General features: G+C 41.8%; 1 protein-coding gene across 2 annotated transcripts in view; it reads left to right on the top strand.

Annotated features, from left to right (window-relative positions):
- GALNT1 (polypeptide N-acetylgalactosaminyltransferase 1) overlaps positions 1 to 24,913 on the top strand; it is a 60,779-nt gene that overhangs the window by 16,736 nt on the left and 19,130 nt on the right. Inside the window, exons 3-4 of one of the 2 annotated variants that reach the window (XM_028703031.2) lie at positions 4,268 to 4,442; positions 23,566 to 23,732. In XM_028703031.2, coding sequence (XP_028558864.1) covers positions 4,268 to 4,442; positions 23,566 to 23,732 — 342 coding nt within the window. Of the gene's footprint in view, positions 1 to 4,267; positions 4,443 to 18,814; positions 18,835 to 23,565; positions 23,733 to 24,913 lie in introns of those variants that run through there. The other variant, XM_028703032.2, reaches the window with a different exon arrangement.

Below are 24,913 nucleotides of genomic sequence, written 5' to 3'. Positions count from 1 at the left end.
ACACGACTAAACGACTAAACAACAACATTTTAGTGTATTTTTGGTTTCTATGGAAGCCGCCCAGAGTGGCTGGGGAAACCCAGCCAGATGGGCGGGGTACAAATAATAAATTATTATTATTATTATTCAAATACCACATAAAATAAGTGAAGTAATGGCCAGTTTAAGACTACAACAGATAGGAGAAATGTGTGCTTGTTTTCTTCTTAAATTATCTGGACTAGAATTAGTGTGGTCCCCCCCCGCCCACTGAACAGTAGACCTTTTATGTGGTATCAGGGACTGTTTGCATTTCTTTCATTTCAAAAGCATTTTAACAGCTGGTTGAGAAACGCATGCACAGATTTTGCTTGGATACACTGAACTAACATTTGACTGCTGGCTCTCAAAAAATGATTTCTTCTGTGGAATAATAGCGGGAGGGAGAGGAGGGCAGAATATGCTATGGTCCCATCCAGCCCTATAATTTTATGTAGGTGGTGCAGAACCTTGGGGCCTGTTCAGCTCTACTTTGGCCCCATATGGCTCTTTCTTCCCCAGTAAACACCATCATCTAAACTGCTTTGCTCTCTTCTAGACACTAAACTTCAGGTGTAAACCCTCACTTACTTATTGTAAAAAAGCAGCTTTCATGCTTAAGACACTGGTCCAGTTCACCAGTATGGTTACTGTCTGAACTAGACAGGTGTTGCAGACACTAATGAGATGACTGGAAATTAATAGGTTGGTAAGAAAAAGCTGAAACATGACAAAGGTGTGTCACACAGCAGTGTCATTGCACAATGGCTTGATGCTAATTGAGATGACTGGAGATTAATAGCTTTGAGAGTAATCTGAACACAGAATCAGACCCCTCAGGCCAGTAGACAATTCCTTTTTACCGGTATGGGTTTTTGGAAGACGCCTGTGTGGGAAGTTGTTTTATGTCTGTAAATCAGTGCACGCTGATCAACGCAGCTGGATTATCACCTTGTTGTGGTGAGTGGGCTTAACGTTCCTATGACCCTTGTGAGCGAAGCCTTCAGTCTCTACTCCCAGCAGGGTCACCCAAGGTGGTAAGGTCAAAGGGGAGGAGCTAGACAAAGAATGATCCAAGAAGTCCTCAGCAGTAGAACAGGCATAAGATAACAAGTAGTATGTTACAACGGCTGTGAAGATAGATGAAGGCTGCAGCAGATAAGAATCTACTGGTCGTCATGATTCTCATGCCATCGGAATAGAGCCTTACTGCGAAGGCTGTGTGTTGGTCACCGTGCACTGATTTACAAACATAAAACAAACTCACGCGCAGGCGTCTTCCAAAAACCCAACCCAACCCCCCAAAAGTCCCACTGTTATTGGCAAATGGTAACAGGGGCAGGACTGTGAAATCTGGGAGCCCCTAATCATGAACCAGCTCATGGGCAGTGGATACAGATTCAGTCGCTCTGACTCAAGTTGAGTAGCTCAGCAGCTATATTCATGACTGAACAGTCCTATTTAGGATCCACTCTGCTCACCCGAAAAGGGGGAGGGACTAGAAAAGGTGCCCTAAACATAGACTGCCTCCCATTTCCCCCTGACTGGATTACCATGTCCAGTGGCGTCACAACCCAGCAGTCGTAAAAGACAGTTAAAATTTGATCATGGAATATACAGACTTTGTTGGATAACAGATAATGAGTGTCTTGAATGCAGTACTGCCATCATATTGCCATCATTGCAAGAGAGTTGTGACGTTTTAACATGGATGTTGCAGTGCTTCAAGAAACTTGAAGAGCAGGAGAGGGACAAGGAAGAAAAAGGAGGCTACACATTCTTTTGGAAAGGTCTACCTGAACAAGAACGTCAAATACATGGAATAGGCTTTGCTATCAAAAACGATCTTGTGAAGCTCTTGTCAGAAGTCCCTACTGGCATTAATGAGCGACTTTTAACCCTTCGAATAAAACTTGCCAAAAACCATCGGGCTACTATTTTAAGCACGTATGCACCAACACTGGATGCCGATGAAGACATTAAAGAAAAAAATTATTCTCAGCTGGATACCATCCTATCAGAGATGCCTAAGGAGGATAAAATTATCCTGGGTGATATTAAGGCAAGAATTGGGCGAGATTTTGATCTGTGGCCTGGGACTATTGGGAAAGCAGGAATTGGCAACAGTAATTAGAACAGAATTTTACTTTTACTTTTGACTATATGTGCTATATTCTTTCAACAAAAAAATAAATTTAAAACATCATGGAGGCATCCTCAGTCGAACCACTGGCACCTCTTTAGACTATGTAATTGTCTGAGCTGAAGATTGCTGTGATGTGTTCCTTACCAGAGCTATGACGAGTGCTGACGACTGCTAGACAGATCTCTGATTAATACATTCCACAATGGCTAAGCCTCAACGCGGGCTTCAAGGAAGGAAACCAAGGTGCAAAATGAACACTCAAGCCGTTCGACATCTATTAAGTGGGATTGCTTCCAAACGTCTCTTAAGGACCATCTGTTTTCAGAATTCCCTGATAACATTGAGGAACACTGAACCAAGCTAAAAACATCCATTATTGCAGCCTGTAAACAAACTATTGGATACCAAACTAAGAAACACCAAGACTGATTTGATGAGAATGATAGTGAGATTAAACACGTTATTGACAAGAAAAGGAAGCCCTTTCAGATCTGGCAAAGAGATAGAAACTGCACCACTAAGAAAAAAACCTATGCCAACGCTAAGGCTGAGGTTCAAAGAAGAACCAGAGAACTAAAGAACACCTGGTGGATTTAGAAAAGCTAAAGAGATCCAGCACTTAGCCGACACTCATGATGCAGAGTTTCTTTAAAGCCACAAAGACCATCTATGGGCCAATAAATCATGGCATATGCCTCCTACACTCAACAGAAGGCACCACACTTCTAAAAGATATAGAAGCTATTGCACTCCGCTGGAAAGAACATTACCAGCATATCCTTAACTGCAACTCCCCAGTAGAATCATAGAGTTGGAATAGACCACAAGGGCCATCGAGTCCAACCCCCTGCCAAGCAGGAAACATCATCAGAGCACTCCTGACATATGGTTGTCAAGCCTCTGCTTAAAGACCTCCAAAGAAGGAGACTCCACCACACTCCTTGGCAGCAAATTCCACTGTCGAACAGCTCTTACTGTCAGGAAGTTCTTCCGAATGTTTAGGTGGAATCTTCTTTCTTGTAGTTTGGATCCATTGCTCCGTGTCCGCTTCTCTGGAGCAGCAGCAAACAACCTTATCCCTCCTCTATATGACATCCTTTTATATATTTGAACATGGCTATCATATCACCCCTTAACCTCCTCTTCTCCAAGCTAAACATGCCCAGCTCCCTTAGCCGTTCCTCATAAGACATCGTTTCCAGGCCTTTGACCATTTTGGTTGCCCTCCTCTGGACACGTTCCAGTTTGTCAGTGTCCTTCTTGAACTGTGGTGCCCAGAACTGGACACAGTACTCCAGGTGAGGTCTGACCAGAGCAGAATACAGTGGCACTATTACTTCCCTTGATCTAGATGCTATACTCCTATTGATGCACCCCAGAATTGCATTGGCTTTTTTGGCTGCCGCGTCACACTGTAGCTGCTGAGGTTCCCATACAAATTCTGCAAAAATAAATTAGAGATGAGCTTGCAGTATCTCCAAATCTGGGAGAGTTGTACACAGCTATTAGCCAAATGAAAAACAACAAAACCAGCAGACCTGATGGGATACCTGCTGAAGTCTTCAAAGTGGGCAGAATTGAACTTGCACAACAACTTCACAGCTCATCAAAAAAATCTGGGAAAATCACAGTCACCTATGGACATACATTGTTAAAACCGTTTTCATGGAAGACAATCTTATTTGGTTACAAGTGATCGCCAAAGAAGAGGAGCTTCTTAACATTTATATATTGGCAGGCAAACTACTTGAGTATCTATTATGTTTCCATTTTGTTAATTTGCTTTGGCATTTTGTTTTCATCTCTTCATCTTCTCCAGTCATATACGTGTCATAATCAGTATGTTATTTTACAACAGTTGTTACAGAATAGCCTGTATGCAAAATCAGAGTGAGTTATATAAGCTTGCTCTAGAGAACTGATGCTTTTATTTTCTATCTCATACAATTTTAAACCCAATTTTCTATTTGCTTCTAAAATGTCTTTCCATTTAGTGGATTTTTAAAAATGGTGTTACTGTAACTGGGGTTATACCAGTGTAAGTACAGATGTTAAGTTTAACATCTTTTAAATTCTTTTTTTTAATACAAACATTTTTTTTAGTTCCAGAACTTGTACAAAAACCTCATGAAGGCCCTGGAGAAATGGGGAAACCTGTTGTCATTCCTAAAGAGGACCAAGAAAAAATGAAGGAAATGTTTAAAATTAACCAGTTTAATTTAATGGCAAGTGAAAGGATTGCACTCAATAGATCTTTACCTGATGTCAGATTGGAAGGGTAAGTGCATTTACAGTGCTATAAAGGTATATTTAGTTTAAAATGGACTCTTTGAATTATCTTATATAATCATTAGTGTTGGAAAGAGCAGCATTGAAAAAGAGTCTCGGAATTTATTTATATATTACACTTTCTGTATTCTTCAGTGTGAATGACACTTTAGCACCAAATCAGTATATGAAGTATCTTAACACTGGAGTATTTTCCTAATATAAAATTTTTGAGGGAAAATAAACACTTTTCCTTCTCTCAGTCAGACAGGAGGAGGACTAGAAGAATTTAGATTAGCTTCCCACAAACCTGACTTGTTTTTGCAGGCAGACCAGAGATCGTGTTTGAAAACAAACAGGTTAGTTTCTAAAAAGTTAGATTAAAGTTTGTGAAGCTGATGAGAGTTTGAGATTTAAACTATCTCAGATTTGCATGTAACAACATAGTATGTTTTTTGGTAAGTGAAACTAAACTTCATACAAGTCATAGTCCTGGATATGTGAATGGAATAGGAGAAAGAGAAGGGCCTGAAGTGCACGTTGTACCTTCCTGCTTATGCCACTAGAGCATGGGTTAATAATAATAACAGCAACAATACCCCAACCACTGTGGGTAACTTCCAGCACATATAAAAACATAATAAAACATCAAATGTTAATAAATTCCCGATACAGGGCTGCCTTCAGATATCTTCTAAAAGATGTGTAATTCTTTATCTCATTGACATCTGATGGGAGCACGTTCCACAGGTAGGGCACCACTGCCGAGAACGCCCTCTGTCTGGTTCCCTGTAACTTTCCCTCACATTGAGGGAACCACCAAAAAGCCCTCAAGGCTGTACCTAAGTATCTGGGTCAAAGTGATTTAGGGCTTTAAAGGTCAGCACCAACACTTTGAATAGTGCATGAAAACATACTGGGAACCAGTATAGATCTTTTATAACTGGCGTTACATGGTCCCATCAGCCACTCCCAGTCACCTGTCTGGCAGCAGCATTCTGGATTAGTTGTAGTTGCTGAGTCACCTTGAAAGGTAGAGCACATTACAGTGGTGCCTCGCAAGACGAAATTAATTCGTTCCGCAAGTTTTTTCTTCTTGCGAGTTTTTCGTCTTGCGAAGCACGGTTTCCCATAGGAATGCATTGAAAATCAATCAATGCGTTCCTATGGAGACCGTCCGGGGACAGAGGGGAAGCGCCGCATGCCTTCCCCTCTGTCCCCTCTTTTGAAGCAAGGGGCGGAGGGGAGAAGATCGCTTCTCCCCGTTGCCGCCCCTTGGTTCAAAAGGGGTCCGGGGACAGAGGGGAAGACGCACTGCGCTTCCCCGCTATCCCCGGAGCTTGCGGGGCAAGCTTCGTTTTGTGAAGCAAGCCCATAGGGAAATGCGTCTTGCGAAGCGGCTAAGAAAACGAAAAACTCCTTCGTCTAGCGAGTTTTTCGTCTTCCGAGGCGTTTGTCTTGCGGGGTACCACTGTACATTAGTCCAAGTGGGAGATAACTAGAGCATATACCATTCTGGCGAGACAGGGCGCAGGCAGATAAGGTCTCAACCAACATACCAGAAGGAGCTGGTAGATAGCCGCCCTGGACAAAGAATTAACCTGCGTCTGCATGGACAACTGTGAGCCCAAGATGACCCCCAAGGTTACGTACCTGGTCCTTTAGGGGCACAGTTACCCCATTCAGGACCAGGGGGTCCCCCACACCTGCCCGCCCTCTGTCCCTCAGAAACAGTACTTCTGTCTTGTCGAGATGATGCAGCCTCAATACACTGACTGCCATCCATCCTACAACTACCTCCAGACACTCACATCCATCCTACAACTACCTCCAGACACTGATGCTCTAGCCATCTCAGCAATTGTTTCATCGCCCTCAGCTCTGCGGGAAACCATGGGTCCATCTGGGTTCCATGCAATTGGAGAGGGCACTTTAGAGTCAGATAGTTGGTAGCCCTGGTTAACTTTGCATTCCAGCAGGCCACAAGGGAATTGGCTGAAAGGCTATCAACATGGGATAAGACACCCCATACCACTCTCTGGAAGCCATTTGGATCCATTAAGTGGCAGGGGTGGACCATTCAAATCAGCCCCACCTCCCTTGAGGGGAAAGGTCACTGAGATGTCTAGTTGCACCAGGAAGTGATCTGACTATGGCACTACTTTGGTTTCACTGGAACTTAGTGTCAGGTCACCCATGTCCATAGACATAAACACCAGGTCTAAGACATGTCCACAGCTATGTGTTGGGCCAAACGTGTTCAGGGACAGTCCCATGGAAGCCATGCTTTCCACTATCCTGAGCAGCCCCTTGTAAGGTCGTGTTGGCATGGATGTTCAAATCCCCTAAGACCACCAGTCTGGTGTCCCAAGGAGAACATCCAACATGACCTGAAGCAGCTGGGCAGGGAATCCTTGGTGCAGCGGGGAAGTCAGAACACCAATAGGAATCCTGTACTGCCCCTATTGCCCAACTTCCAGAACATGCACTCAGAAAACGGGGTCTCCCCAATAGGAAGCCTGGCACAAGCTAATGACTTCCTAAAAATCACTGCACCCTGCCTCCCTGCCCACATGACGTGGGTTGCTGTGCATAAGAGAAACCTGGTGGACAAGCAGCAGCAAGAACAGGCTTGTCTGCCATGTCCAGCCAAGTGTCTGTTACACATGCCAGGTCAGTTCCTCCATCCACGATCAATTAATGGATGGCAGTGGTCTTGTGAATCATTGACATGGCATTGCACAGCAGCAGCTTAAGGTCATGGGGGTCACCCTTGTTGATACCTGTATCCTTCTGGTCAGGACCAGTCCCGGAGGCAGGGATGGTCTTCAAACAACGACTAAACCTGCCGCCCTGGTAGTTACATGGTCTGGTCCTAGTGTAACTCCTTCTCCTACCTGTGATCACTGAGATCGGGTGTCTGAATGCATTCCCTCTAGTAGAACCTGCCCCAGTCATTCTGTTGACTGGGGCCCACTCCTTAGCAGCCCTGTCCTTTCCCCCTTAAAACAAAATAACGTATACACCTAACTAATGTAAAAAGGTAAACTGAAAAAAAAGCAAGTTAAAACAGTTAATTCCCAGGTTAGAACACTTTGAAACAACCCCCCACGTTGAAACTCTGTCCTCATTAAACAGTAAGTTTCCCACAGGGGCTGGCATAATTTAGGGTTATGATTCTTCTCCACATATATACACGTTTTCAAGACAAATGCATCTCCTTTCTCTAGAATGTATGTATCTCCTTTATCTAAAATAATATAAATTCATCTACTTACTCTGACATCTGAAATCAAGAGTTGACATCCAGAAATTAACCATTATTTTCAGTGTCATACTAATTTCTTACTGTATAGGAATCATGAGTTATTGAAAGCTAACCTCAAGCATGCTAGCATACCACTTAAGTTCAAATATTCATTTCCTCTATCTCCCAAGTGCTATTCAGATAATGCTTTCTAATTTTCCTGCAGAACTGAGACTTACTCACTTCTTGATTTAAATCTTATTTAATAAGGTTCCAGTAACTTACCTTTAAAAAAAATCTTACCCATAAGCATGTCCTACAGCTCTTCCTGTATTGAAGAATCATAGGTGGAAGGAACTACAGATGATCAAATGGCAATTTTTGTTTCTGCTTCTCATTTTCCCAAACTTCAGTTTATTTCTATATCAGTTTGCAAACTTCTTACAAACATTTCTATTGAAAACCTTTACACCTTTTTGTGTGCATTTTCCCCAATACACATTTTTGCAAGCAGGTTTCGCTATTGCAGTTTTATACATTGTTTTCCCTAATCTCTGTATTTTTGTCCATTTTCCTCTGTGCTTTTTGTACACATTTTTACACTACATTTTTTGCATTGCAAAATTGAAAAGTACAGATTCCAAAGTATGTTTCATTTTGTGGATTGTTTTGAGAAGTGCAAATTTGGTTGGTTTGCATTAAAATGCGGACTGAATGAATTTCCACATCAACTCTATTGTGTGGCACAGCCCAACCCTGTTGGAAGCGTTTATGAACTTTTATGCCAAGAGTGTTTTAACTAGATACATCATGAAATTAGGTGGAGTCAAGCCTGAGCAGAATCCCAGTTTGTTTTGGTTATAATTCTAGAAGTCTAGAAAAGGATCTTGTGATGTGTTCCTGCCTTGTCAATGAATGTTGCAAGTACCACAGTTTGTGTTTGAAGGACTATTTGTAGTAGGAAAGAGAACTCACATGTGCTGAGACTTCATCAGTTGTGTCTACTCATGGAGAGTACTATATTGATAGCCTATGAAGTACTGGTCCTGCTGCTAGTTAATGTGTGGTATTGAATCACACTGCCACGATCTCTGCCATGCTGGTGATACAACAAATATTTTCAGCTATTTAGCCATGCAGGTTAAGGATGGCTAAACAAAAACTGTTTTCCTACATAAATACAATTTGTAAAATATGTGTATTTGTGACTTCATCATCTCTGGAGGGAATGATCTTGATCTGTTGGCAGTGTTGCTAAGAGTCAGCCTCAGCAATACCCTGCAACCAGGGAAGAGGCGAGAACAAGCAGGAACTGTCCAGCCCTCCTTGCTCATTAGAACAGATGGTAGACAGTCCTTGCTTCCTTTTTCAGGAATCCAACACATGGAACTTGCTTACATATGTTGAGTGTAACTGATGATGGAAAATTTTAGACCTTAGAAACTAGACGAGTAGAATTACTTGCTGTTAGCTTAATAGCATATGCGTATTTTATAGTAACTTGAAAATTGCAATCAAGTACATGGGTTCCCAAATTGTGGTCCTTGGACCACCTGTGGTCCACAAACTGCATTTGGGATGTTTGAAATATCATGCAGGATATATAGCACAGCATACTACAATTGCTGCAGCAGGCAGAGAAATAATATAGTTGTCTGCTAAGTCCATGTACAATTGTTAAATCTGTGGGGGAAAGTTTGGGAACCACTGATCTAGAACTCCACAAATAATAATGCACTTGCCAAAGCTCTGGTCATAATAAATCTTATATTAAAAACTTTGATACTGCATGAGAGTTAATGTTAGTGAAATGATATCTAGTGTGTTTGTTCCTGAGTTTGTTTTAGTAGTAGCAGAGAACGTATCACGTTGCGTATTCAGAAGAGTTCTAGATCTTTAATTATTTCCCACAATAGCTGTAGTACCTCAACCTTTTGTTTCAGTAAATAAGTTTTCAAGGTTTTGTTTTTAGGTACCAATTTCTCATTAATTTCATAGCTAAATTATTTTTATACTTTCCATGATGCTTTTAACAAAAACGTAAGGGATTATATCTAGTGCTGTGCCAGTGGGTTGTGTTGATGCAATGTGACTTTGGGGGCACAGAGAAGGAGAGGAAATCAAAATTTGCTCCAGAGCATCCTCCAATCCTGAAACTGATTCTGAGGGTGTTTGGGTAGCTTGAGAGGACGAGAAAGTTCCATTGGGCACATGGAAGTCCCTTGTGTTAGCAGAGCTGCAGTGTTGGATACCATGCAAGGTAATCACTTCAGCTTAGTCCTCAAGAACATGGAGTTCCTCTGTTTTCTGTATTGTGGAAAACAAAACAGTTGTATAAAAGTGATGTCTCTGCAAGTTGTTTGCATGGGGAAAAGCCCTGTAGTAAAACCGTAGCATCATCCTTTCAGGAAAAAGACAAGCAAAGCATTTTTAATATCTACTAAACAATAAGCATTAGAAAAAGAAAAGGAAGACAGTGGTAAACCATATAGCTAATTTGTAGTGATCTACCTTTGCAAGATGCCAAAAGCTTGTACCTCATTCCTATGTATAATCAACAAATCCAGTCTTCAGCTGTTTGCAGTGGGAGTTTCTTTATCAAGTTGTAAGATCATATCAGATTGAATGGAGATTTTACTGCCTGGATTGAGCTAATTTATGCTGACCCAAATGCTTGCGTCTTCATGAATTGAATGAGTTTTGACCCATTCCAAATGAATACAGGATGCACTTTGTCACGATTAGTTTTTGCATTGTCTGTAGACTCATTAGCGGAAGCTTTTAGACCAGATAGAACAATTAAGAGAGTAACAATAGGGAGAGAAGAATTCAACATTCATCTTTATGCAAATAATGTAGCAGTGATTGATTGTAAGAGATCCAGAAAAAAATCATTTGAGAATGTACTTATGTTAGTTAATGAATTTAGCATGGCATATGGATATAAGACTAATTCAACAAAATCTGAACATTGAATTAGTGAGGCCTTGAATATGAATAAACAGGTTAGAATAGCACTCTTAAGTTTCCATAGAGAAACTTACTAATTAAATATCTGGGAATATATTTAAAATGCAAAATTTAGGAAGTGTAGTAAGTATGCTTGCCCTTTCCAGCCACAGCAGTGTTGGGGGCCATTGCCACCCTCCCAACACAGTCCAGTGACAGGGTGCCTTCTGGCAGCAGCCACTGGCCTTTGGAGGCTTGCAGCCCATCTTGACAGCCTTGGCTGTGGATACAAGGCTGCCCGCAAACTGGCCTATTGCAGGCAGGCTAGGGGTCTGTCCGAGACCAAGGGACAGGCCCAGCTGAGCCTGCAGGCTTTGCTTGGATCTGTTCCTGGGATATATAAGAAGGGTTGCCCCTGCCCCTTGTCCACTTGTTGCTAGATCTTCCGCCCCTCCTCTCCTTGTATTCTGCTCTGTTCTTGACCTTGCTATGGACAACATTGGTCATTGTATTTGAGGCCGGGCAGGAATTTCCCACCCAGCAAATTAGCTCTCTCATTGTGGTTTTGCCTCCTTCATAGCAATCTTTACAACTTTGGTGGTTTAGACATTGGGTAAGTCTTGGTCAGAGGGGAGGTTGTAGCCTTTGCATGCCCCTCTGAAGGAAAGGGATATCCTGTTAAAGGAAGCTGGATGGAGCTGCTTTGGTCCAGTTTCCCAGGTGGGGGCTAGTGCCATAGCACTCCAATCCTGTGGGGGGGGCATTCCTATTTGATGTAAGTCATAGGCCCTGCCCCGCTTCTGGATTGCTTTGCTTCCTCGGTGTGCAAAGTATAATCATGACAGATTTGTGGCGGAGGTAAGAAAGAAATAGTCCATTGGACCCAAACGGAAATTTCATGGATGGGCAAAATAGAGGCTATTAAAATGTTGGTGCTTCCAGAGATGCTTTCTTTTAAATCTTCAATTAGGAATAAATTATAAAATAATTACTAGCTGGCAGTATTATGTTTGGACTAAGAAAAAGCTCAAAAGTTGTTGCAAAAATGATAAAATTTTAAGAATGGTAGAGTAGCCTTCCCTTCTTTAAGTAAATAATATGATGCAGTTGTGCTTACAAATTTACCGCAGTGGGGCCACTCAGACAGATCTATCATATTAGAACAATTTATTGTTTCAGCAGAATTTTAAAAAAAGACTGACACTACACAAAATTTGATAAGGGTATTAAATTAAATCCATGTACCAAATCTTTATGAGATCTTTGAAGTATATATAAACATAAATCAAGTCCAGAACTATCACCTCTCACAGAACTTTAACATAATGAAGAAATATAGGAAGAGGTTTTTTTTGGGGGGGGGGTATAATATTAATTTATGAAAGATTCATGGACATTTTGAACATAGTTATTTAAAGAGGGTATTGTTAAAATTTGCAATCAGATTGTTAATGAGATAATACAAAATTATCCTCTCTTTTATCAATACTTGCAGTTTAGAAATATAGCCAATACCTTCTTGGTAAGACATGGGCAGTTTAGAGAAAGGATAGAGTTTGTAAATTTGATGAGAGGAAACTCATAAAATTTACTAAGCAAATTATACAAAATCGTTAAGATTATTTATATAACACTTAATACAGGCAATCCCCAATTTGCCTGGGTGTTGCGTTCCTGGCACTCCCCGTGCATCGGGAGAGCATGCATAAACCCACTTTGTTCTGTCCTTTTCTGGGTCCAAAATGACCTGTGTGTTGGCTGTCGTGCGTCAATTGAACTCACGCTAAATGGTCTCTACCTGTACTTCTCAAAGTAAATGGTAGGGAGACGTGGGACGTGAGATGTTACTGGGTCAGTGGAGTTGGATTTGGCAAAATGTCCCTTATACAATCAGCTCAAGACCTAAAGCAAGTTTTTATTCATTTGTCTTTTGTTTATTTAATACCATTATGACTCAGTCATATCTGTGATACAAGTAATTTATATTGGAGATGTAAGGCAGCTGATGCTGGAATGTTAAGTACTGTATTTTTCTGTGTATAAGATGCCCCCATGTATAAGACGATCCCTATTTTTTTAAAAACTCAAAATTAAGGAATTAAGTTGTTTAGCTTTTTTGGGGGGTGGTGGAGGTCGCTTCTGCCAATTGCTCACTCACCTGCCAGCCACTGCTGATCGCTTGCCACAGCCACTGCCGATCGCACATCTTGCCACAGCCAATTGTCTGCCCGCTCACTGCCACCAACAGCCCACCCACCCACTTGCCGCAGCCGCCAATTGCCTGCCCACCTCGCCACAGCTGTCAGTCACCTCCCAATTACCACACCCACAGCTAATCGCCAGCAGGCCTTGTTGCAGCCACTAATCACCCGCCCAGTTTCTGCTGCCATTAATCACACGTCCTCCCTCTGCATTCACTATCCGTGTATAAGACAGCACCCAATTTTTGCCTATTTTTTAAAGCAAAAAGCACCGTCTTGTACACGGACAAATACGGTGTATTTTGGACTTGCCCTAAGATTGTGAAATCTTCGGCTGGCATAGTAAAAGTTATTGAAGTGATAATAGTGTCTGTCAATGGATCCTTTAATTATTTGGGCTAATAAAGCATCAAATATTATTGGAAGTAGGGAATTCAGAGTTTATTGACAGTTGCTAGACTGATCATCTGTTGTATTTGGGAAAAAGTGAGCACTGGAGGAAAAATTATGGGATATTGTGAATATGGTTAAATTGATAAATATTGGAAGAGTCAAAGAAGGAAGACAATCTGATCTCTTTGTGGAAAAATTGAGTGTATTTATTGGTTAGTAGTATAATAAGGTACAAGAGAATGCAAATCCACTTAGATGATTGGGCATGCTATGAGCCAGTTTCAACAAGACTAAAAATTGTATATCCATGATGGTGTATTTTTATGTATATTTTTATCTTTTACACTATATGTGTGATATTCTTGGTGTATCTTTGAAGTAAAGGGTACAGCAAGAAAGGTAAGATTTATTTTTAAAAACTTGTATTTTCCCCCTTACCTTCATGGATTACTGTGGCATTGCTACCAGGTACAGCTGTAGCTAGCAAACTAGCCAAAGTTGGAAATATGTCACTAATACTACTTGGGGAATCAGTGACAATACTGAATCAAGTACAGTGGTACCTCGGGTTAAGAACTTAATTCGTTCTGGAGGTCTGTTCTTAACCTGAAGACCACTTTAGCTAATGGGACCTCCTGCGCCGCCGCTGCACGATTTCTGTTCTCATCCTGAAGCAAAGTTATTAACCCGAGGTAATATTTCTGGGTTAGCGGAGTCTATAACCTGAAGCGTATGTAACCCGAGGTACCACTGTACCCAAGTTATGTACATGTTCCTTCAAGGAGATTGCGACACTTTCCAAAACTGGCTGTCTACCCAATTCTTACACCCCAAATTTCTCACCCACAGCAACACCATCCTGTCATGATTCAGCCTCAGTTTCTCACAGAAATCTGCCTAAGGGACTTCATACCATTTGTAGACCAGGCAGAAGCCAATTTGCACATTTCTATGCTTCAGTTTCAGCTGCTTTCCCCATTTTGTGTGTGATATAAAGCAATTCAAGGCTTCATCTCCTTGTCTTGCCCTCTGCTTCTGGGGCTTTTACAGAGCTGACTGCAGCCCTAGTTGCGTGCCTAGGAACCAAGAGGCTCCATGCATATTCATAGTTGGGCATTTTTCTGGTTAGAGCTCCAGTGAAGGGCAAGGGAATCAAGGACACTGCTTTCAATTGTCTAGTCTGCCATGGTTTCCTCATCAAGTAAAAAAATTCACTGCTTCATGTTTTGACTACTACACAGTTTTAAAAGAATCAGCTTTCTACTGCAGTGGAGAATGAGAATATATTTAATACTCAGACAGACTGGCTCAACTGCCAGAAGAAAGATTGGAAGAATGGACTCCACCAAGAGGTTTTCAGGGTGATCATAAACAGATGGGGTGCTTGAGTAAACAACCAGGTTTTAAGAACCAGAAGTGCCTGGTGCTTTATTGGTTCTGTGGTCAAAAGGGCTGCTTGTTTTCTTTCCCCCTGTTTTTCCAAGTGTCCTCCTTAAGGTGAGAACACTGGGGATGGAGGTGATTCTGTTGGCTTCACGATAGCCACAGAGACCATGGTGTTCAGATCTTGCAGAGTTGGAAAGAGGTTTGCTCCTTTGCAGTGATACAGATATGTTGGCCTTACTTTGTGCATCCACATGTAAGGTTCTCCAACACTGGCACAAATGTCAACCAGTTATTCCCTCCTTTGCTTCTATCATAGATGGCTTTTATCTAGGGTGTCTTAGATCAAGGGCTCTGACCCAAGTCTTAAAAGGCATGTCAGACATCTTTATAAGCAGCACTCATGGCAGTTGCTCAACATTCCGTATATGCTTGGCTCAAAAAAATTGGCAACCCCTATTGTAGGAGGGCAGGCAGACCACCCTCGAGTTCAGTTCCAGCAAGTACAAGGTTCATAGCCAGAGTAGATCAATGATTGCATAAGAAACTCCTCTGTTCTGCCTTCTGACACCTTACTTTATCCCATCTCCTAATTCCCTGATTGGCTATTTGCCCCTGCTTTAGTAATTGTCCTTTGTGTCCAGGGCTTTTTTTCAGCTGGAACATCACTATAACTTAGCTCTGGCACCTCTCCAGTGGGCGCCATTGCCATTATAAGAGAGCAAGGGATGTGTTTATGGTGACTTCCAGCACCTCTTTTTCTAGAAAAATGGCAGTGTTTTGTGCCTCATGCTGCTGGAGGATACTGAAGTAAGCCTTGACTCTGAGAGTGTTCTTTCTAGATAGGTCAAAAAGTATTTGACTCTGCCTTTTAAAGTATTTTTATATTAATTGGGTGTTACATATTTTGTATTATGAATTGCAGGAGTTTATTTGATGTAAACTTATGTGAGTAATAGGAACCAATTAGAAAGGCAGGATAAATGCTGCCTGGTCTATAAACACAAACAGTAAGGAACTTCATGGTAAGTTCAACTTTTCCGATTCCAGGATTGTTGGATCAGGTGCATACAAAGCACTGTGAATGGAATTTTGTCAGCCTAATTTAATAGCTGGGGCTATAAGTGCATAGGCTTATCAAATGAAATCAACTATTGCAGGAGGCAACCCTCCACTCCCCCTTCTCACAAATCATGGCAAGCAAGGTATTTCTGAGCCCAATTCTAGTGCTGGTTTTCATCTTTTATAAACTCCTAATTGTTTGGGTCTTGATTATCTCAGAGTAACTGCTCCTTCTGACCTATTGCCCCCAAACGGACAGGCTGCTTGCCAGTGTAACCAGTGAAACATGCCACTTGTCTTCTTGACGCTTGCCTGTCCTGGTTCATAATAGTGAGCTGGGCAATGGGATGTGTGTGTGGTTATGGACCTGGCCACTATAGCCAGTCATCTCCCAGTCTCAAATCTTCCATTCCTGGGCAAGGTGATTGAGCGAGTGGTTGTGGAATAATTCCAAGCATGTCTGGAGGATGAAGCCCATTTGGACTCCACCCTGGGACTGAAATTGCCCTTGTCACACTGGTCGATGATCTCTTGCAGGCCAGGGACAAAGGTGAAAACTTAACTGGTTCTGCTGGATCTACCAGCCCCATCTGGCATGTTGGCTGAGACCCTATCTGCCAGTGCCCTGTCTCACCAGAGTGGTATATGCTCTAGTTATCTCCCACTTGAACTACTGCAATGTGCTCTACCTTTGAAAGTGACTCGGAATCTACAACTAATCCAGAATGCTGCTGCCAGACAGGTGACTGGGAGTGGCAGCTGGGAGCATGTAACACCGGTCATAAAAGATCCACACTGCTCCCAGTATATTTCCGAGCACTATTTAAAGTGTTGGTGCTGCCCTTTAAAGCCCTAAATGGCTTTGGCCCTGCATACCTGAAGGAGCATCATCTGGAGACATCTGAAGGTAGCCCTGTATCAGGAAGTTTTTAATATCTGATGTGTGTTTGTATTTGTAAATTCTGTTGGAAGCCACCTAGAGTAGCTGCGGTGACCTAGTCAGATGGGCAGGGTACAAAATAAATCACCATCATCTACTAACAAAGCTATGCTAAAGATCACATGTGAAGGCTTGATTAGTCTTTGCAAGAAATGGTGCCTTCTCTGTTGCAGACCTGGTATGTTTTTGTATCCACCCTTAGATTTGTATGACTATCTTTTCTTTCTTTCTTTCTTTCTTTCTTTCTTTCTTTCTTTCTTTCTTTCTTTCTTTCTTGAGGCAGGTTAAAAGCTTTTCTTTTCTGTTCCTCCTTTGGTAGTTGAATCGTTTGATTCTGCTGTTCATATCTGATAGTTTATTTCGTTCTTTGGTTTATATTTTCATTTTAAAGTTGAAAAGCAGTACAAAAAGTTATCAAAATCACCTGCTCAGCAACACTGCCACTTGAGTGCTGCCCATACTCTTAGATCAGGGCATGTAAAACTCGCTTGGAGTCACATCTTGTTTCTAACTTGTGCGTGGATATACAACTCTATTTTGGACTTTTCACATACATTAAATTAGTTATGTATGGATTGTGTTTTTATTTAGAAGTATGAACAAGGTCTTGCATCTTGGTTAATATCCATTATGTTTCTAAGACGGTTTATCTACTGAGCATATGTGCCTTTAAAAAGTTAATTGCTATTGTGAAACAAGGGAATGAACTATTTTTTTGTAATTAGCATAATTATTAAGCACGTTGATCTGATCTAGTAAAAGTAATGTTTTGAAAATACTTTGACGGATTATTTTTTGTCTGGTCTAATGTGCACATCTAGTCCTTAACTTTAAATCTTGATTTCTTGCATTCAGAGCCATTTAATAGAATTTGGAATTCCATGTAAAAAATGAAGAATATTATCCCACTCGTGATTATGTAATATATTTTCAGTTGTATGAATTGGATGATCTTTTGGAAGTTTTCTGAAGTCTCAACAGTGGAAAAGGTTTTGATGGATGATTTTGATCTTTGGATGCCAGATTTTGTCTTGTCCACAACCCCAAAGTTGAATGCATCTGCGGCTTGAGGTTTATTTCATTGGTAGGGTGTTATCGTCTCCCCAGTCTTGATGTGCATTCATTCAAAAATTCATGCTTATTTCTCTTGTGTGCTCTCTTTTCCATGACTACTGTATGCTTTTAGATAATATTTCAGGTAATTCAGGGAAAGGTAAAGCAGCATTAACACCAAAAGTATCCATTTTGGCCCACAATAAAAATTCAAAAATCCTCATTAGGGCAATAGCTTTACGAGACCAACCAAAATGCCTTAAAGTGTGTACTTCGATAACCTCTGTGGAGGTAATGTATTAGTAATAAAGATGATAGGAGCATCACCTCCAATGTTTAGAGTTATGGTTGCTCAAGACCCACACAAGGTTCGACTTTGAACTAGATTTTAAGTAGGTTTCACAATGAGTGCTATTTTTCTAGAAAAAGAGGTGTCGGAACTCACCATGAATGCCTGCCTTGTTTTCTTACAATGACAATGGCGCCTACCTGAGAGGTGTTGGAACTGAGTTCCAGTGAGTTCTGGCTGGAAAAAAGCCCTGACAGTAAAGTAAACTGATGATAGCAGCCTCCAACATTCCTAGTTGATCACAAGCAAAGGAGGTGCTAATACATCAGTCCATTGTGCTTCTTGTTCTTTCTAGGAACTTCTGTCCTAGAGGAGAATTGGAGACACTTAAGAGTTGCTTCTCTTAAATACACAGCAATACTCCATGTTTGGAACCCATGACAGAATTGACCTAGGATTTTCTTTAGGCACCTACATTTTAAAAGTGGATTTTCCTGGGGAAAAAACAGAAGTCTAAATCTTTTTTATTTTTCTTCTCAAAAGTAACTAACTTTACATATCCTAGATTTGTAACATCTTTTACTAATAGTCTGGTATTTCAGCCTTCATCTAGTTAACATGTAAAATAATTTTATGCGGCAAAGAACAGATTTTTAAGTTTTTCACCAGAAAGCTCTCTTGGGGGGCAGCTGGCTTATGCCATAAGCACCAGAAAATCTTCAGAACTTTCTTTATATGAATTCTGCTTGAATCTCTAACCACAATGGTTTCAAGGACCATTTTGGATTTTGTTTCTAGGGTCTAAAGAAGATTTCTACTTGAATCATGAGATATTGCAACTTTCTTATATCAGAAGAGAGGAAAATTTCATTCTCTTGATGTCAGGTAAATTATGAAATAACTGTTAAGGTCAGACTTGAACTTGACTACAAACCAGTGTGTGGATGCTGAAAAGATTTAGTATACATAGGCTACTAGACAGAGTAGTGTCTCTTGGAGACTTAACACACAAATTCCTATCGATTTTCGTAAAAATATTGCTGTTTAGCCCTGCTGTTTCTTCAGGAAATGTTCCACTATACATTTGTCTTGTGCCTGTTTTCCGAACTGTTGGCAATTAAGTTCATTGTTATCATACTGCCTGTTGGGTTGGATTACAAAACAGGCATTCAAGTTTGATATATCCTGTATGGAACAAAATCTCAGTGAACACTTCATGTCTTTTAGATGCAGTCCTGTGCCCATTTATATGGGATGATGTCCCACTTACTTCATTGTGACTTATTTTGAGTAGATATGTATTAACAAGGGTGCCAACTTGAATGAAATATTGTGGGGGCCCAGGTAAGCCCCACCCCACAATTGATCACATGACATGACACACTCAACATTTGAATAGCAATGCCCTGGCCCCTTCAAATATTTTATTGGTGGGCCAAAGCCCCCTTGGCCCCTAGGAGATGGCTCCTATGATGTATATAAGATTGTGCTGTACATCTATAAAATATACCTTGGGGAGTGTATGTGTGTGTTATGCTTTTCCTGCAGTACTTATTCAATTTGTGGCATTTTTGAACTATTTTGAACCAGTGACATGCTTGGCTTTGTCTGAGGGTTGCCTAGAATTATTAGCAGTTTTGACCAGTTCTGCTTCCGATAATCCATGGTAATCACAATTGATGAACTTTACCTGTTTGTGAGTACATAGAATGTAATCAGTTGAGTATTGGTTGATTAGCCACTAGGGTATCTTTAGACTTGAATGTCTTATTGGACTGTCTAATTGGATGCCAGTGGTCCTTTGTTAACCTGCTGTAGAATATTTTATTGCGTTTTAGGTGATCTACATAGACATTTCCTCCTAGATTAAGAATCTTATACAGTGGTACCTTGGTTCTTGAACCGAATCCATTCCGGGAGTCCGTTCGACTCTTGGAACCATTTGAAAACCAAGGCACGGCTTCTGATTGGCTGCAGGAGCTTCCTGCACTCAAGCGGAAGCTGCGTTGGACGTTCAGCTTCCAAAAAACATTCGCAAACCGGAACACTTACTTCCGAGTTTGCAGCATTCTGGAGCCGATTTGTTCAGCAACTAAGCCGTTCAGGAATCAAGGTTTGACTTTACCTCTGCTTCACAGCCTGTTGTTGTTGTTTAGTCGTTTAGTCGTGTCCGACTCTTCGTGACCCCCTGGACCAGAGCACGCCAGGCACTCCTGTCTTCCACTGCCTCCCGTAGTTTGGTCAAACTCATGCTGGTAGCTTCGAGAACACTGTCCAACCATCTCGTCCTCTGCCATCCCCTTCTCCTTGTGCCCTCCATCTTTCCCAACATCAGGGTCTTTTCCAGGGAGTCTTCTCTTCTCATGAGGTGTTGGAGCCTCAGCTTCAGGATCTGTCCTTCCAGTGAGCACTCAGGGCTGATTTCCTTAAGAATGGATACGTTTGATCTTCTTGCAGTCCACAGCTAGGTGGCTTTAAATATATGTTATTTAAATACTAGAATAATACTAGAATAATAACTAGAATAATAAAGCAGGTTAGTGTTGCTCCAGGCACTAAAGGAGCTTCAGAAGTTTTCTCATACAGCCAAAAGAGCCTGCTGTATGGAAGCCCCTTTCCACGTCTCAACATTACAGTGGTACCCCGCAAGACGAACGCCTCGCAAGACAGAAAACCCGCTAGACGAAAGGGTTTTCCGTTTGCGAGTTGCTTTGCAAGACGATTTTCCCTATGGGCTTGCTTCGCAAGACGAAAGCCCATAGGGAAATCTCCGGGACAGCGGGGAAGCGCAGCGTGTCTTCCCCACTGTCCTCGGACCTCCTCCCGCCGCCCGCCATCGGAACGAAGCTCCGATGCCGGGCGGGGGGGCGGGAACGCGTTCTCCCGCCGCCCGCCATCGGAACGAAGCTCCGATGCCGGGCGGGGGGGCGGGGACACCTCCTCCCGCCACCCGCCATCGGAACGAAGCTCCGATGCCGGGCGGGGGGGCGGGGACACCTCCTCCCGCCACCCGCCATCGGAACGAAGCTCCGATGCCGGGCGGGGGGGCGGGGACGCGTTCTCCCGCCGCCCGCCATCGGAACGAAGCTCCGATGCCGGGCGGGGGGGCGGGGACACCTCCTCCCGCCACCCGCCATCGGAACGAAGCTCCGATGCTGGGCGGGGGGGGGGCGGGGACACGTTCTCCCGCCGCCCACCATCGGAACGAAGCTCCGATGCCGGGCGGGGGGGCGGGGACACCTTCTCCCGCCGCCCGGCTTCGGATGGCTTTCCTGAAGACTTGGGGTGGGAGGAGGGTTTTCCTTCCCACCGCCAACATTCAGAATGCTGTTCTGAATGTTGGCGGTGGGGAGGAAAAACCCTCCTCCCACGCAAGCCCCGGGAACAGAGGGAAAGCGCTGCGCGCCTTCCCCTCTGTTCCCGTACCTGTCCTGAAGGCTTGCGGTGGGGAGAAAAGCCCTTCTCCGCACCGCCAGCCTGGCAAGCGGTTTCCCTAGGAACGCATTAATTGATTTTCAATGCATTCCTATGGGAAACCGTGCTTCGCAAGACGAAAAACTCGCAAGAAGAATAAACTTGCGGAACAAATTAATTTCGTCTTGCGAGGCACCACTGTACTTGTGACTTGGAATTTAAATGGTTCTCATGATCATTCTATCAAATCTGTTTTTGTAAAGGTCTGTCTTGGTCAGCCAGGCAGCAGCTTCATTTGCCTTGTCTTGCTGTGGGGAGGGGATTTCAACTACTGTGTGTGTAGCTACCATGCATTGTATATTTTAATCTATTCAATATTTTTTGGCTAATAGGATGCATTCCCACGTTTACCTCAGTCAATAGAAACAATAGTCAAAGTATCAAAATATCAAGGACTGCCTTTCATGCATATTGTAATCTATTCTGCTTTACCAGTTCTCAGTCCTGACTCAATCAGTTCTTCACTTCTAGCAGAAAAAAACACAGCTCTCTGCTTGATGCACAGGTTCACCAATTTCCTTTTCTTGTGGGGAGTTTGAAAATACCCTTTCCTTTGCGTTTCTATCCAAATTTGAAGGCTGCTTACCTTTCCTACTGAAATTATTGTGGCTTTCTTTTTAATAATAACTGTAAGTAACAGAACTTTGAAATATGTGTCAGTATGTCTTAAACCAGGGCAACTAGTGTAGTACTCAATTCCTTTAATTTTAAACCATTTTGTTACTGGGATGCTGCTTTAACAGAATATTCCATATTCTTAAATATACTGTAAAGATTACATTCTGTCAGTGATAGCTTCTCTTTATTAGATTGTAAGTTCTTTTACACTTGAATGAGAACGTCCTCTCCTTTCAGAGTTGTCAAAGCTACTTGATGTTTTGTGACATGTAAGTTAGTTTAACTGGTTAAAAGCCAAACAGTTTAATTTTCCTTGTAAGGAGCTCCCAGGCTCGCTAACAAAAAGACTTTCTTGTTAGCAAACAAATTGTGATCCTCTTTTGCATTTGATGGACACTGGGGTTTTTGAGGTGCACCTCCCTACCAGGGGGAACTGTTGTCTCATGAGACTGGGAGAATAGGTTTCGAGGATAAGTAGTACATTTGAAACTGGACAGGAAGGAAGCTGTTTGCATGTTCTTGGGGTCTTACACCGTTTTCATAGGGGTAATAGGAGCGGCTATATTCCATGCTAATGGAGAAGACCTGAGGTGCATTTGCTGTTTTCTTGTGCTGGGTATCTAAAACTCAGCTTAATATACCTTCATAGACAAAATGGAGAACCTTTTGGATCAAGGCACTAAGAACGTACGTAGTTTGGCAGACAAATATAGTTATTTAGAAATACCAGCATCCTGAAAGCACTTCCCTAGGATGGGTAGCATTACAGATGTTGGGAAAGCCCCATTGTTAGAATAACATTTGAGATACTGGTCTGCCTCCTTCAAGACTGTTTCTGCCTCTTGTGTATGTAGGTAGAGCTTGATCCAGTACTTTGCAAGTTGTAGTTCTGTTCTGATTAGCTGTTGTTGGGCCAGAGTTTCTGATACGGTGGTTCACTCAGTGCTTGGAGCATTGATGGTGGCGAGGTCACCAATGGCATCTTCAGCTAGTTTCTGATTAATTATAAAGGATTACTATTTGCAGTCTTTAGCCATAACCTGGAAATCCTCTTCATGTGGAAGAACTATTTTAATTGAGCAATAAACCTGTCAGGAAATTCATTCTGCATCCGGACATTCTATTCTGCATGAAGCATGTTTCACACAGCTAATTGTACCCATAATTTTCTTGTTCATTCATTGATGACCTATGAAAGTTAATGCTATTACCAGCCTTCTTGCTTCAGTGTTTCAGTTGAAGTAGTCAATTGAAATGGCTAGTGTAGCATGGGTCAAAGGGCATTTTCACAGGTGAGTTCTGAATGCATCAGTGAACAAGGGCCTATTGCTAAAAGCTTGGGGAAAGGGGCCTTTTCAGTGATGACAACCCATTGATGAAACACCGTCCCCAGGGATGTTCTCCTTGTCCCTACCTTATATTTTTTTAATATAAAGAGAATATTAGAGAATATTATTTTCTATTCAAATGTAATAATAAAGGGTTCATTTATTACTGCTTTGCTTTATTTGTGTTTCGTCTTAGGTGTAAGACAAAAGTATATCCAGATAACCTTCCTACAACAAGTGTTGTAATTGTCTTTCACAATGAAGCTTGGAGTACTCTCTTGCGAACTGTACATAGTGTCATCAACCGGTCACCGCGACACATGCTGGAAGAAATTATTCTGGTAGATGATGCTAGTGAAAGAGGTAAGATTGCATAAGGTGCAGTTTGGGCATATTGCAAACAAAAATGAAATGCCGGTTGCTGATATGACTGTAGTTACTGGACAGATTAGAGCAGTTTTCATCAGCTGAAAATGAAATGCCTGTTTTGATAGGTAGAGTGTAAATATTTATATTTGAGAAAGCCTTCTTTAAGTCAGATGCATCTGGTAGAGGAATTGATTCAAGTTATAGATAGCAATGGGGAAGTGCGGTGTTGCAAAACACTTTGTGCATAACTTTGCAGGTCTGCAAACCCCATTTTGGCTGGCCAGGTCTTTTTTACTTTCCCTAAACCTGACATCATATATGATGGCTGGTCCACAGTGCTTGACCAAAATGGCCTGGCAGATATAAATAGATCCATAGATCATTGGTTCCCCACACCTGTTTTAGAGTAATCATAGCACTAATGTGCTTGTATACAAGTTGTTTAATATTGAATTCATTATTATTTAAGAGAAATGCAGTATTCACACTTTTAAAAAATCAATTTTAAAAAGCAACCTGATTCTTTTAGGTGGTTTTGTAATCGGTATTAGTAACTGGGATAGAAAAGCTAGGGGCGAAATGGCTTCTGGAACTTGGGTTGTGGGCGCCAAAACAAGAATGTCTAGTTGCCATTTTGGGGTGGGGCAGCAACTCTTTCTATTTATTATTTTAATAAGCATGAGCTAATACATAATTCTCATAAGTGAGACATTGTTAATATCACATTTTTAACAGAAATTGTTAATACATGTTTAATTTGGTGTTTGCCATAAAAATATTGGTAGCATACTTCATTTTTCCTTAACATACTGTCTATCCTTAACATATACTTTGAAGCTTCAAAGCACATACATTTCAGTCATCCTTGAGCGTCAGCCAGGCGCAAAAAGTGGCACCTAGACTTTTTGAGGTGCTGACAAATTGAGCATCTTTAGGCACAAAATGCGCCCGGTGTCCTGCTAATTTTGAACCCTGTTTGTAATCATCAATTTTTTACTTACCATAGCCCTTATATAAACTTGTATAGCAAGTATATAACATAATATATCATCCATGCTTCTCTGTGCTAAAAACATTATCCATACAGGTACATAACATTCACTCTTTTGAATTTAATGAATTCATTAAAGCTACCCACTGGAAGCAGTCCTTTGAACACTTCACAGACTGCATAT

Source organism: Podarcis muralis, chromosome 13 (assembly GCF_964188315.1).
Source record: "Podarcis muralis chromosome 13, rPodMur119.hap1.1, whole genome shotgun sequence".
Lineage (NCBI taxonomy): Eukaryota > Metazoa > Chordata > Lepidosauria > Squamata > Lacertidae > Podarcis > Podarcis muralis.
This window is presented reverse-complemented; position numbering and strand designations above follow the sequence as displayed.